General features: G+C 37.9%; 1 protein-coding gene across 1 annotated transcript; it reads left to right on the top strand.

The window, feature by feature from the left end:
• Nucleotides 1-183: 183 nt before the first annotated feature.
• On the top strand, nt 184-15,363 carry LOC113517790 (BRCA1-associated protein). Its single transcript, XM_052895924.1, has 10 exons — nt 184-495; nt 676-916; nt 2,808-2,975; nt 4,543-4,880; nt 6,049-6,193; nt 6,838-6,929; nt 9,439-9,628; nt 10,750-10,899; nt 11,332-11,449; nt 12,167-15,363. Exons 1-10 carry the CDS (start codon nt 417-419, stop codon nt 12,332-12,334), a joined length of 1,689 nt encoding a protein of 562 aa, XP_052751884.1. The 5' UTR covers nt 184-416; the 3' UTR covers nt 12,335-15,363.
• The last annotated feature ends 212 nt before the right edge of the window (nt 15,364-15,575 follow it).

The raw sequence follows: 15,575 nt of genomic DNA, 5'->3' as shown, positions 1-15,575 counted from the left end.
TATGGACCATGCTCTTTGCCTGTCCAATATAGAACGAATTTTAAAACAATAATATGTAATGAAATTTTTTTTGTTTTGACGTTTTATTAGTATTTTTTTATTCCAGACAAATTATCTTTTTGAAGACTAGGCAGCATGGTCTCCGACCTTAGCCTGTTCCAAACGGAACAAACGTACTAAAAAAAAAAAAAAAAAAAGTATTTTTTTATGCCCTACCTCCTTCAACAATAACAATTTCTAAATTTATTTTTAGAAAAGTGCTGAGCTTTTATATTAAATAGTATAAAGTATAATTGTTCTTCTTATAGAATTAATTTATTCTGAATGTCGTGGCTAATCCCATGTTTGTTTTGAAAACTATATACATTGGGTGCTATTGTATTTTGTAATTAAACATTCTTATTTATTAACTGTAAATGCCTGTTTCTTTGTGCGTTTTGAGAATAGAGATCGACGAAGAGCTACCTGAAATGGGAGATAATCCAGCAGAAATTGGTAAATAACAAATTTTTTGTGAAATCAATAATGTATTCAACCTATTGTTTGTTTTATCCAGTTTCTACAAAAGTTATTTAGGACTTCATATGGTAGCATCTCTAATTTACTTTACAGAAGTTACTATTAAAATTAAAATTTGGGATTTTTTTAAGTGACTAAAGATATTTGCATTTTTAGAAGCAGCAAAGGAACAAAAAAAGAAAGACCGCGGTGCTCGCGAGTCCAGAACCATCACAGTCGAGACCTATGCCAGTGTCCTCAGTGGGCCTAATACTGACATTGGTATATTGCCGACAAGTTCACGTCGCTCACCACCAAAGGGCAGCAATGTCTCAGAAAATGACAATACAATCACCTTCTTTTGTGGTAACCCACTTGTGGAGGTTACCAAGGGAGTGCTACATTTGTATAAAGAGAAGTGAGTGTAGTTTGTGAATTATATATTCAAACTAATAGTATAAAGGGGGGGAGTGGGATTATTAGAAATGGGGATGTTAATCCCCATTGTTAGTAATATACCCTGTTATTTTACCCACCATATGGTTCCTCTGTAAACCATCATGGATAATGGATGGATGAGTCTAACTGACCTGGTTTCATCCTCATCTATCCCCTCACTGGTAGTCCGTCAACATATACCAATAATGCATGTGGGTTTACCATTCCATTATCATCCATTAAAAATATCATAAAAACTCCATCTCTTTTAAAAATTATCTCACTTATCTCAGCTACATTATCTGAGAGTTCAATTTCAATGTCTTTACTTTATAACTATAGATTTATATATTTAATCATTATGCTCAAAAACAGTTGCTCTCTTATTTTATCCATTCAACACAAAGGCCTCCTCCAGTCTCTTCTTTTTTTATCTCTTGCTGTTTTTTTTAATGGGTGATAATGGAATGGTAACCCCACCTGTGCTATCGGTATACACCGGTGGGGCACCAGTGAAGGATGATAGGTGAGGATGAAGCAGATCAGTTAGCCCACCTTGACAAATTCAACAAAAATTGTTCACTATGATTTTCAGGGGGAACCATGTGAAGGCCGACCCAGTAGGGCATATCGCTAGCAATGGGGCTGTCAAATTCCATTGCTCACAATCCCTTTCCCCCATCCCTTGCTGTTGTAAGCTACAATGCACCTGCAACACTTTATTGGCAGCCTCTTTGCCTTTTAGTTCTGTATAGTTCTAGATAGATAGATAGATAATTTATTTGCATTACTTACTTACAGCACACAAATTATAACATACATATACAAAAAAAGTGAGATAACATAAATGATAAAAAAAAAAATGAAAAAGATAAATCTATTCTATTACAGTATTGGTCTGTTTACTGTTAATTCTTAATATTTTCCAATCTCCATTTCAGTCTTTTGACTTTAGTTGTGACCTCTTCCCATCCTGTTATTGATCTGAATATTTCGCTAAAAAAACAAATGCACTTCACAACCTACACTAGAGATAGCATTGATGCTTCTGGTACCATTGATACACTAATTAATATCACAGTTTGTTAAAATATTTTATTAATTTCGACAACTATTGTATAGGCTTTTATTTTCCGTTTACTGTAATAAATAATAATAATATATTGTATGACAAAGGAAAGGAAATATAATGTAGAATATATATATATATAAATTTCTTATATTGATAAAATTTGCACGCCGACATAGAGGCAGAATGTACACGGGAAATATAAACCTCTATCATCTAAAATTACCTGCATTCTAGCAAAATAAATTCATTTCATTTCATTTCATTAGCATTGTAGCTCTTTTAATTCTGGTGCCAGATCAATAGATAAGTGTATGTCAGAGAGTACCATGGGTATGTTTTATTTAAAAAAAAAAAAAACTATGTGAAGCTGGGATGAGTCACTAGAGTCACAGTAAAAAGAAATATATTTGTAACAATAATTTTTGTTTTTATGTACAAGTATATAAGAGTTTTGAGTGTGGCAAATACTGGCAAAATCCTCTTAATAGTAAATTGTTCGTAATGAATACACCCATTTCTTATGGCAGTTTATGGGGGAGGCTTATGTCCAATAGTGGACAGGTAACAGCTGAAATGATGATTATATAAAAGTATATAATTTAGTGTGAAAAGGTGATATGTAAATTGAAAACTAATATATGAAAGCAAAGAATAACAAAAAATATTTTATACTAATAAGTTAACTGCCTTGATATTGAGTAAAAATTCTTATTCCTAAAATTAAATTCCTTTCTGCTTTTTTTTTTAAGTACTGGGTAAATCAAGAAGTGTATTGAAATTTTATTCTATTACAATACAGTGAATTAAAGGAAGCAGCAGAGGAAGCGAAGACCCTATGCTTGCTGTCTGTACCCGGTGCCTTGGGAGCGACAGATCTGCTAGCGTTTGCGGCAGCGTGTCAGCAGGACATAGCTCACGTGAGGGTGCTGCGGGATGGGTCTCCGGATCACTATATGGCACTGCTTACGTAAGTAATTTGATCTGTGAATTGATCTTTTTAGCCTTCAATCACTGATGTGTTATTTTGTTGCACTACCACTGATGTATATATAGTATATGTATGTTTTTTGAAGAGCTGATGCATCAATATGTGGGACACCCAGAAAGTTTTGCGACACTAAAAAAAAATTTTCAATAGGTAAATATATTTTTATTACATCTTTTCAAAGTACTCTCCACCAGTCTCTATACAAAGTTTCATGCGTCTGAACTAGTTTTCGAAACACTTTTTCCAGTTCGCCGCAGACACCTCGTTTACAGCTTGCTCGAACGCTGAGAGAGCATTATCCGGCGACGAAAATTATATCCCTTTAAGCTGATTTTTTATTTTTGGGAATAAGAAGAAGTCACACGGTGCTAGTTCAGGGCTATAAAGAGGGTGACCCAGTAGTTTGAACGGTGTGCTATCTAGGAGGTCCCTCGTTTTGATTGCGGTGTGGGCGGGCGCAGTATCGTGGTGGAGCAGTAGCCCGCAGAGCCCTGTGTTTGGCCGCTTGTCGCTCACAACAGAGAAAACTGGCAGACCAAGCATTTGGTAGTATACCATTCGGCGGTAATGATTCTTTGGTTTCGTAAAGGAATTGACACCAAGTAGCCAGTCAAATTGAAAAAGCTCGCGATCAAAATCTTCCCCCCGCTTCTAGGTCTCTTTACTTTGGTAGGCGTTGATTTGTTTTGAAACACCCAAACCGTCGACTGGCGCTTTGTTTCTGGATCGTATTGATAAATCCAGGATTCATCACCTGTAACGATCTTGTAAACACGGCGAAATAAGCCTGCTTCAAATTTGTCTATCATATTATGGCACCATTCCACCCTTGCCTGCTTCTGAACATCGGTGAGCCTGTACAGCACTCAGCGCGAAACTATTCTCTGCACCCGTGGATGCACGTGCAGAATCTCGTGATGGCTTCCCGATCTAATCTGCAGTATATGTTGAATCTCTTGGTATGTAACTCGTCTATTGTCTTGGATCAAATTTTTCACTGCTAGCACGTTTTCTTTCGTAACAGCCGTCAAAGGGCGACCACTTCTTCATTCCCCAAAGTTAGTCGACTGCGCCTAAATTTATTATATTAACGACACACGCTTGCCTTAGAAGGATCTTCGTCTATCGTATGATTCGTCCGGTTTCGGGTGCCATTTAAAATCGTAAAAAAATCATAGCGCGAAAATGTTCTCGACGCTAATCCATTTTTCAATGGGACACGGTAATTTTAATTAGCTCGCAAAAAATGTGGAGGGAAGCTTTGAATTTAGAACATTCCAATTTTTACTTACAAGGAACTATATTTTTAAATAAATTATAACTGGCCAGTTTCACATATATAGAAACTTTTTCTCGAAATACTTTCTGAGTGGCCTGGTACGTCGTGTAGTCAAACTGACCTGCCTAGGAACGCTATAAGCATCCGCTCGCTACCTCTGACGCGTGTCACCGGCGACTAGGAAACTACTGAAAGGGGTCCGCAGAAGTTTCCGCGGAGAATGAAGTTTACAAAGGGAGAAGTGTTGGATGGAGGTGAGTGCGGCAGGTTCCGGTCGGGCGCGGCGGCGCGCGCGTTCTACGAGGTGTTCGACGGCGCGCCGTACAGCAGCCTGGAGCCGGCGGCGCTGTGCCACGCGGCGTGGGTGGCGCGCGTGGAGTGGGCGGCGGGCGGCGCGGCGCCGGCGGCGCACACGGAGCTGCCCACGTGCGCCGTGTGCCTGGAGCGCATGGACGAGAGCGTGGCCGGCGTGCTGAGCGTGCAGTGCGCGCACGCCTTCCACGCCGCCTGCCTGGCGCGCTGGCGCGCCGCGCGCTGCCCCGTGTGCCGCGCCGCGCAGGTGCCCGAGCCGGCCGCGCGCGCCGCCTGCCTCGCCTGCGCCGCAGGTACGCCGCGCCACGCGCCGCACTGTCACCTCCCTACCGAGCTTCTCCCAACACTACAGCATGAGGAGAATCAAAGGGGAGGTAAAGATGTTTGTTCAGGGTCGGCAACGCGCGCGTAATACCTCTGGTACTGTAGGCGTTCATAGGCTACGGTAACCGCTTACCATCAGGTGGGCAGTATGCTTATTTGCCACCTCAGTGGTATAAAAAAAAGTCCTCAGAAATGGCAACGCATGGAGGATATCATAGGCGAAATAGTATATTCTGTTATGTCCATGGTACTGCTCATGTCTATAGGGAACAGTTACCACTTTCCATCATATGAGCCGTCAGCTTAATTGCCATTGTAAGTTGCATAAAAAACTTTTTAAAATACCTGAGACCAAGGTCATAATTAACACTTGATTCAAACGCATCATATGGTTCAAGACCTATCTGTTTTTGATACGCCATCTGTGAAGTACCTCTTAACGAAACCCCGTCGGCATGGAGCCCGCTTCCGTTGAAGAGCAGTCGTCAAGTTTCTCTCGAAACTCGGCAAGAATAAAGCAAAGAGTAAGACATCCGGGGAACCATCAAGAAAATCCCGCTCAAATGTCAAGACAATGTTGATTGTTTTTTTCGATGTTCGGGGGATTGTCCATCAAGAATTCGTCCCTCCAGGCCAGACAGTTGATGGAAAATTCTACGTCGATGTGCTCAGACGCCTCAAAGCTCGTGTGGCACGAGTTCGTCCAGAATTGGCGCGAGAGGGGCGTTGGATTCTTCACCACGACAATGCCCCTGCCCACACCTCTCTTGTTGTCCGTGAGTTTTTGAGAAAAATTCCATTATAATCAAGCGATCGGCTGCATAAATGAGATAAAAAAAGCTACGACATTTCAAGGAGCCTTCTCACAGTGGAAACGGCGTTGGCACAAGTGCATTAAATAAAATATCTCTGAAAATTGTATCTAATTACGGTTCTACCAACCATCCCTTCCATTCCCGTGAGTGTCATGGAAAATTATAATCAACTATCTGGAAAAACTCCTAATTGCGGTTTCATGCCAAGCGTGGCAAAGCAGTATGTCCAGCAGTGGACAGTTAACGGCTGAAATAATAATAAATTTAGCCTTAATGCTAACATTAAGTGTGCGTATTTTGAATATGCGCTCTGTATTCGCAGAGGAGGAGGAGCCCTCGGAGGAGGGTTGGAGCCCGGGCGGCGGCGGGGGAGGGGGCGGCACGGACTTGGCGGAGGGGCTGCTGGACGGCGTGGAGGCGGGCACGCTGTGGATCTGCCTCATCTGCGGCCACGTCGGCTGCGGCCGGTACGTACTGATCTACTGCCCCCTGCGGTCACATTTGTCACATGCTCCTAACATTTTTATATATTTACCAGAGAGAGATTTTGTACAAAAGTCGATTGCTTGGGTACTTCTGTCCCATTCGTGTTTCTACCATGAACCAGTTGTGTTTGCATGGCTGTGTTTCGGTTTGAAGGGTGGGATATGGCGTGAATTTATAGGGTACAGAGGAATAACACCTGAGTCCTCAGGAATGGCAACGCATGGGGGGGGGGGTATCATGGGCGAAACAGTATACTCTGTTATGTCCATGGTACTGCTCATGTTTATAGGCGACGGTTACCACTTTCCATCAGGTGGACCGTCAGCTTGTTTGCCATTTTAAGTTGTATAAAACAAAACATAAAACATCTACTATGATATTCAAATACAAATTATTGTTTATGAATATTTTAAAAAAAAATAAATAAAAATAATACCAACTATCTCATTGTTTGTATGTACGCGCGCGCGTGTGCGTGTGTGTATGAGTGCGTGCGTGCGTGTGTGCGTGCGTGCGTGAGTGCGTGCGTTTGTGCCAAAGTTGCATTTATAAGCTTATAAATTAATATTTTACAAAATCTACTTTATACACGATTTGTGAAGTAATCAAAATATTCACTTTCTAGGTATGAGAGGGGGCACGCCGCTAAACACTTTTTGGCGTCAAACCACACTTACGCTCTGCAATTGGGGTCGAACCGAGTGTGGGATTATGCAGGTATACTCTATTAATCTTCAAAACCATACAAATCCTACGGAACTCTGTTATAACAGACCAATATATTACCAATATATATTACCAAAATATATGACCAATATATGACCAATATATAAGACCAATATATATTACCAATATATATGACAAATATATATTACCAATGTATTTGACCAATATATATGACCAATATATACGACCAGTATATATGACCAATATATATTACCAATATATATGACCAGTATATATGACCAATATAAAGACCGATATATGTTACCAATATATATGACCAATATATTACCAATACATGTTACCAATATATATGACCAATATATATGACAATATATATTACCAATACATATGACCAATATATATTACCAATATATATGACCAATACATATGACCAATATATATTACCAATATATATATGACCAATATATACGACCAATATGTATGACCAATCTATATTACCAATATATATGACCAATATATATTACCAATATATACGACCAATATATATAACCAACATATATTCTAATGTATATGACCAATATATATTACTAATAAATATGACCAGTATATATGACCAATATATACGACCAATGTATGCGACCAATATATACGACCAACATATATGACCAATATTTATTACCAATATATATGACCAATATATATTACCAACATATATGACCAATATATATTACCAATATATATGACCAATATATACGACCAATATATACTACGCATGTATATGACCAATATATATGACCAATATATATGACTAATATATATGACTAATATATATTACCAATACATATGACCAATATATATGACCAATATATACGACCAATATATACGACCAATATATATGACCAATATATATTACCAATATATATGACCAATATATATAACCAATATATATGACAAATATATGTGACCAATATATATGACCAATATATATGACCAATATTATGACAAATATGTATTACGACCAATATATATTACGCATGTATATGACCAATATATATGACCAATATATATGACCAATATATATGACTAATATATATGACTAATATATATTACCAATACATATGACCAATATATATGACCAATATATACGACCAATATATACGACCAATATATATGACCAATATATATGACCAATATATATTACCAATATATATGACCAATATATGTGACCAATATATATGACCAATATATATGACCAATATATATGACCAATATTATGACAAATATGTATTACCAATATATATGACCAATATATATGACAAATATATATGGCAAATATATATGACCAATACATATGACCAACATATATGACCAATATATATGACCAATATAATGACCAATACATATGACCAATATATATGACAATATATATTACCAATACATATGACCAATATATATTACCAATATATATGACCAATACACATGGCCAATATGTATTACCAATATATATATGACCAATATATACGACCAATATATATGACCAATATATATGACAAATATGTATTACCAATATATATGATCAATACATATGACCAATACATATGACCAACATATATGACCAATATATATTACCAATATATATGACATATATTTATGACCAATATATATTACCAATATATATGACATATATTTATGACCAATATATATGACCAATATATATGACAATATATATTACCAATACATATGACCAATATATATTACCAATATATATGACCAACATATATTACAAATGCATATGACCAATATATATTACCAATATATATGACCAGTATATATGACCAATATATACGACCAATGTATGCGACCAACATGTATGACCAATATATATTACCAATATATATGACAATATATATTACCAATACATATGACCAATATATATGACAAATATGTATTACCAATATATATGACCAATATATACAATTATACCAGCTTTGCTAATCGCAAACATGTACATGAATGAACATGCTTTCGACGTAGTGATGTGAACAAGGCATTTACCTTTTAAGTATTTTGATCTTGTTTAGCTATAACAGCATTTTTGTTGAATAGTTTTTGAGTTCTGACAAATATTCCGTCATTGTTACACTTTACTATGGTATGAAGTCTTGATATTATTTTATTTATTTTATTTTATTAATTTATTTATAGGAACACCAGGGCTACACTACAGCAAATAGATACAGTTTTAGGATAACAAAACAAGCTACTAATAGGTTTTCACAAGTAGCAACAATATAGATACAAGGCACTGTACACAAAGCAACAAAAATAGGAGTTAACAAAAAAAAAGTAAACAAACAAGAGAGAACAAATAAAAACAAAAAAATAATAATAATAATGATAAGTAAAATACAAATTAAAGATTAAATGTAAATACTTGACCAAAATATGGCCTTTTTATCCATACAACAGTAATACAAACTGACTATGAATAATAATATATTTTTTATTATTTGTATAAAAAAGATATGTAATTTTGCAGGCGACAACTTCGTCCACCGGCTGGTGCAGAACAAGACGGACGGCAAGCTGGTGGCGGCGGGAGGAGGAGGCGCGGAGGAGACGGCGTGCGGCGGCGAGGAGAAGCTGGACTCGGCGCAGCTCGAGTTCACCTATATACTGACGCAGCAGCTCGACAGCCAGCGCACCTTCTACGAGGAGAAGATCGCCAAGTGAGTAGTGCTGCTGACCACTCCACTTGCATACTGACAGCAGCTCGACAGCCGCTGAAGCTTTTTTAGTTGCTTTGTGAAGCAAATAAAAAATATTATATTATTTCTCGTAGATAGATAGATAGACCATCATCATATCAGCCTTTAACTGTCCACTGCTAAAATTAAACCTTCCCCTTTTTTTTCAGTAGTTGCCACATATGGCAGGTGGATAGGCAACTGCAGTTGGGCTTTGAGTGATGTTTTAAGATGGACGCTGCTGCCCATCCCTCGCCCTTCCTTAGTCGCTTTTAACGACATCCCCGGGAAAGGAATGGGTGGCCTATTATTATACACTCTATTATTTCCTTCAAAGGATTACATTACTAAATTTATTATAGATACAAAAAATTTTATAAAATTTGGAACTGGACATGTGCTGCTTCGATGACTATGTTTTTGTAGAATGTTAATTTAAATGACCAAAGTAAAATATTAATTAAATGGTACTGATTAAGTAATGGCATCATTACCATATCTTAATCTTAACTTTTTAATTATTATAGATGTGTGTCTGTATGCGTGTGTATATATATATATATATATATATATATATATATATATATATATATATATATATATATATATATATATATATGTGTGTGTATGTATGTATGTGTATAATGTGTATGTGTGTGTATATTTTGCATATATAAAAACCGATCATTGTCATTACGCAAATGTGAAAACGATTCATGGCTTAACATAGATATAAATTTGATTATGTATTGACTGTAATTCAGCTGTACGTTTTCCAAAAAATAAATAAATATCAGTCATTAACTGTCCACTGCTGGACATAAGTCTCTCCCTATTGGGAAGTTTTGCCATTAAGTTCCCTTAGTCGCCTCTTCCGATATTCACGGGAAAGGAAAGGATGGCCAACTCTATGCGAGAACCAAACAGCATTAGGAAATGTATTACTTGAAAATGACAAGACCAGTTTTCAATTATGTAAACATATAGAGACAGAGCAGACAGACAGATAAATTAAGAAGAATCCATATTCTTGTGTACTTTTCTGTCTGCTCTATTTATTACTGTAATCATGTGGAAAGAACAATAAACAATTCCATTGTTAGGTTGGAAAGCAGTCATGCAGCGGAGTTGGAGGAGGCTCGAACGCGCGCGGCGGCGGCAGAGGAGGCCGCTAATGCTCTGCGTGTGGAGCGGGCCGACCTCACACGCGCCCACACCGCGCTCGATCGCAAACTACGCCACCTCACTACCAAGTTGGTATCCGTACCATCTGAACCTTGCTCGCTCATTTTAGTGTACAAAAAAATAATTGTGGAATGGTGTAAAATGCTCAGGCGCAATGCTCACACTGATATAAATAATGAGATATTAAGAATAATTTTCAATTTTATGTTTTCCCTCTTAATAAAATTAAAAATACTACAATCACCAGAGGAAGACTTTGTACAAAGGTCGATTGCTTGGGTACCTCTGTCCCATTCGGTACAAAGGTATAACACCTGAGTCCTCAGGAATCGCAACGCATGAGGGGGTATCATGGGCGAAACAGTATACTCTGTTATGTCCATGGTACTGCTCATGTCTATAGGCGACGGTTACCACTTTCCATCAGGTGGACCGTCAGTTTGTTTGCCATTCTAAGTTGTATATAAAAAAATAACAATACAGTGTGTGTTGGTGGGCAGGGTGTCGTCGCTGCAGTCGCAGCTGGCGGAGGAGCGCGGGCTGGCGGCGGCGCTGGCCAGCAGCCACGCGCAGTGGCAGGCGCGGGCCGCCGCGCGCGAGGACACCTTCCTCAAGGAGGTACTAGCCTTGCCTTGCTATAGTGCCGCCCTCTAGTAGCCTCCTTGTACACAAAAACCTCTCGTATAGTATTACCACCATTGTTATTTTTTTTTGTCTGTGAGTGATAATGGAGTGTAACTCCGCCTGCGCTGTCAGTATACGCTGGCGAGGCACCAGTGAGGGATGACAGGTGAAGATGAAATGGCAGGTCAGTTAGCCCATCGTGACAAATTCCACTAGAATTAACCACGACTGTTTCCAGGGGAACTGAATAGAGGTCGACCTGATTAACAGTCCCCCCCCCCCCCCCCCACTGCTATTATTCGCCTGACAGTAGCTCCCTCATAAAAAATAAATCCGATTTCTTTTGTAGCAAAATCGGTTATTTTGATTTAAAAATTAAACAATTGAACCGATTTTGATAAAATTGAAACTCACATACATACATACATAAACCTTAAAAACTTTACACTCCTTTTTGGGTGGTCGTATCCCGGCATAGAGTGGGCCACCCTTTCCATGGTGTCATAAGAGCAGACTAAGGGACGGCTAGGAATGGGTAGCAACGTCCCTCTTAAAACATTACCAAAGCCTAACTGTGGCTGCCATCCCCTCTCCTAAACGCGGCAATTTGTGTCAAAACCAGGGGAAAATCCTATGTTCAGCAGAGGACAGTTAACGGCCGCTAGGATGAAGGTGATGATGATAAAACTTATAATACGCGTGGTGATACAGATAACCGAGCTGAAGGAACAGCTCCGCGACGTGATGTTCTTCGTGGAGGCGCGCGACAAGCTGGAGCACAGCAGCACGGCGTCGTCGGCCGAGCTGGCCGCCGCCACCGTCACCGTCGCGCCCCCTGCCGACAACCGCCCGCAGCGCCACCGCCGCCGCAAGCGGTAACCGCCGCGCTCGCACGATCACATTGTATGACGAACACGTGTTTAAAAAAACTAAAATTTTTATATCAGACTTAAAGAAAAGACAGTCTCGATATGGTTGTATTTTTTTAATGTTTATTAACTCATAACTCCGTCAGTTGTAAACCGATTTGGCAATTCTTTTTTTATCTAAATGAGTATGTTGCTGTCAAAAGTACTTTTGACTGCAATAAAACATCAGTCAAAAGCAATAGTAACTTGTTAGATAAAAAAATAGTATATTACTGCATCGGCCAGCAACTGAGGCATTGATGGACGAACGTGCAAAATGTGGGCCGAGACGTAGCCGAGGCACACATACGTAAGTCCATGGTACTGCTCATGTCTATAGGCGACGGTTACCACTTTCCATCAGGTGGGCCGTCAGCTTGTTTGCCATTCTAAGTTGTATAAAAAAAAAAGCTAAGAAGTAAATGTTTTGTTTTATTGCAACAACTCCATTTTTCTTTTACATCACAGGTATGTACTTGTAACTAATACAGTACTGAAGTTATTGGTATGAGTTACTAAACTAGAGTGCAATGAGTAGGTTAATTTTAGTCTACTACTCTTTTTTTTTTATACAACTTAGAATGGCACACAAGCTGACGACCCACCTGATGGAAAGTGGTAACCGTCGCCTATAGACATGAGCAGTATCATGGACATAATAGAGTATACTGTTTCGCCCATGATACCCCCCATGCATTGCCATTCCTGAGGACTCAGGTGTTATTCCTCTGTACCAAGTAAATTTACGCCATATCCCACCCTTCAAACTGAAACACAGCTATGCAAACACAACTACTTCACAGTTGAAACACGAATGAGACACAGGTACCCAAGCAATCGACTTTTGTACAAAGTCTCCCTCTGGTACTTAATTCAAAAAACATTTTCTGCCAAATATAGAAACTGTATTCTCAATTTTATTATCATAGTATACTAGCGATTCGGCCCGCCTTTGCACGGATTAATAGAATTTTAAAAACTAATACGTATATTGTATGTCACTCATAAATAATATAGCTTTCTATAGGTGAAACAATTTTTAAATTAGATTAAAGTTTTTGAGTTTATACATTAAAAACAAACAATCAAATATAATATTAAATTATAAATAACAACGACAAACTGGTTATAGTTTTTTTTTTTAAATACGTGTTTTATTAAAATATATAATTTTCTCAAACATGCTTGGAAATGTGAGCATTATTTTGACAATCTTCTTCGAGATAAATCAATATTGCCGTACTGGCCAGATACATGCGGGCAGCGGCCGGCAAAAGTTGTATGAAAAGTTGTATCCATATCTGTCGTGTTTTGCGGCCAGATAAATTACTATGTAAACTCATATCTGTCCTGTAATTTAAAAATGGAATGACCTTTTACTTTAAAACATGGCTACCAAAGAGGTAACTAATAAAAGGTTTTATTTAAATTTCGAACTGGCTTTCAAATAGAAAACTGTTTATTGAAAAAAAGAAAAATTCAAAAGAACATTATGGCGCGTGAAAAATTATTATTTTTCTTTATTCGTCATTGAACTTAAAAAGTAAAATTGTGTTTTTGATTTCCGCGCATTGTTTGAGAAAAGTACTATACAAGTCTTGGCCACAACTAGGCATTGATGGACTCACGTATGTGTGCCTCGGCTATGTCTCGGCCCACATTTGCACGTTTGTCCATCAATGCCTCAGTTGCTGGCCGCTGCAGTAATGTACTATTATTATCTATAACGTCGTTTAATACTTTTTAGAATATTATTTAGAATATTTGTAAAAAAAAACCAAGAAAATCCTGTTAGTTATTTTTAGTTTTGTTTTCTGTGAGTGAAATTTAACTTTAATGATAGTAGAAATAAGAAACTAGATTCAGACATGAAGCAAAGCAATATGTAATTAAATTTCCCTTGAATTTTATTTTTATGTTAATTTGATGCATAGGTCAATGTGGAGAAATCTCATGTTTCTATTGGGGTTAATGAATTCAATTCTGAATAATTTGTTATGTACAGTGTAATAAAAAAAATATATGAAAATTCGAAATCCTGCGTCTGTTATGTAATTCAAAACTCATAGATTTTTAATCTCAAATCTACAGTATTTATATGGGGTAAGTCTGTCCCACTCGTGTTTCTGCCTACAATCAGCTGTGCGTGCAAGACTGTATTTCCGTTTTTTTCCGTATTTCACCTGATGGAAAGTGGTAATCGTCTCCTATAGACATGAGCAGTACGATACTACCCATGCGTTGCCATTCCTGAGGACTCAGGTGTTATTCCTCTGTACCCAGTAAATTCACGCCATATCCCACCCTTCAAACCGAAACACAGCCATGCAAACACAACTGCTTCACGGTTGAAACACGAATGGGACAAAGGTACCCAAGCAATCGACTTTTGTACAAAGTCTCCCTCTGGTGACAAGTTGGACAAGTATTTTAATTATAATTAATTTTCATTAATATTTTCAAAAATGATTGGTCAATTATACGACGTATATTAAATCCTCTGTCTACCCCGCCAAGGAGTTGGCGTTAAGATATAAATAATGACAGAAATTGTTTAAAAAGTAATCTTTTGTTTTAATTGTAGCACTAAAACTTGCTGTGATACGTTTTGAGCTAGCTGTAAGTACACTGCAATGTAATCACAAAATATAAAACGTGTGGTAACAATATAAAGTTATTGGGGGGAAAGGGATTGTTAGCAATGGAGTTTGACAGCCCCATTGCTAGCAATATGCCCTATCAGGTCAACCTCCACGTGGTTCCCGCTGGAAACCATCGTGAACAATTCTTGTTGAATTCGTCACGATGGGCCAACTGACCTGCTTCATCCTCGCCTATCATCCTTCACTGGTGCCCCGCCAGCGTATCCTGATAGCGTAGACGGGGTTACCATTCCATTATTACCCATTAAAAAAAAATATAAAGTTATTTCCTCTTATGAACTGTATCGATTTGACTAAGCCCGCTACGGTGTTTATATAATAAATGTTTACCACTGGAGACTGTTTCTTTTATTTGTAACTAGCAACCCGCCCCGGCATCGCACGGTTTACTTATTTAGTTAATTTAGAAAGTAATAAGTATACATAGTTGTACATCGACCAGTTACGATTTTATTATATGTATTGATTGATTCATAGTAGAGAGGATTGTTTATGATTGGGGATAAGTGTCCCATTGCTTGCAATATATCCTATTAGGTACTGAGCAGA

The sequence above is a fragment of the Galleria mellonella genome, unplaced genomic scaffold (genome assembly GCF_026898425.1).
Source record: "Galleria mellonella isolate WM207_F2 unplaced genomic scaffold, CSIRO_AGI_GalMel_v1 utg312, whole genome shotgun sequence".
Classification (NCBI taxonomy): Eukaryota; Metazoa; Arthropoda; class Insecta; order Lepidoptera; family Pyralidae; genus Galleria; species Galleria mellonella.
This window is presented reverse-complemented; position numbering and strand designations above follow the sequence as displayed.

Excerpts from the sequence above, each read along its gene's own strand:
- LOC113517790 (XM_052895924.1), top strand. The coding sequence starts at position 417 with ATGCCTGTTTCTTTGTGCGTTTTGAGAATAGAGATCGACGAAGAGCTA. Across the intron at positions 496-675 it reads AGATAATCCAGCAGAAATTG|AAGCAGCAAAGGAACAAAAA; the intron begins GTAAATAACAAA and ends TTGCATTTTTAG. Across the intron at positions 917-2,807 it reads CTACATTTGTATAAAGAGAA|TGAATTAAAGGAAGCAGCAG; the intron begins GTGAGTGTAGTT and ends ATTACAATACAG.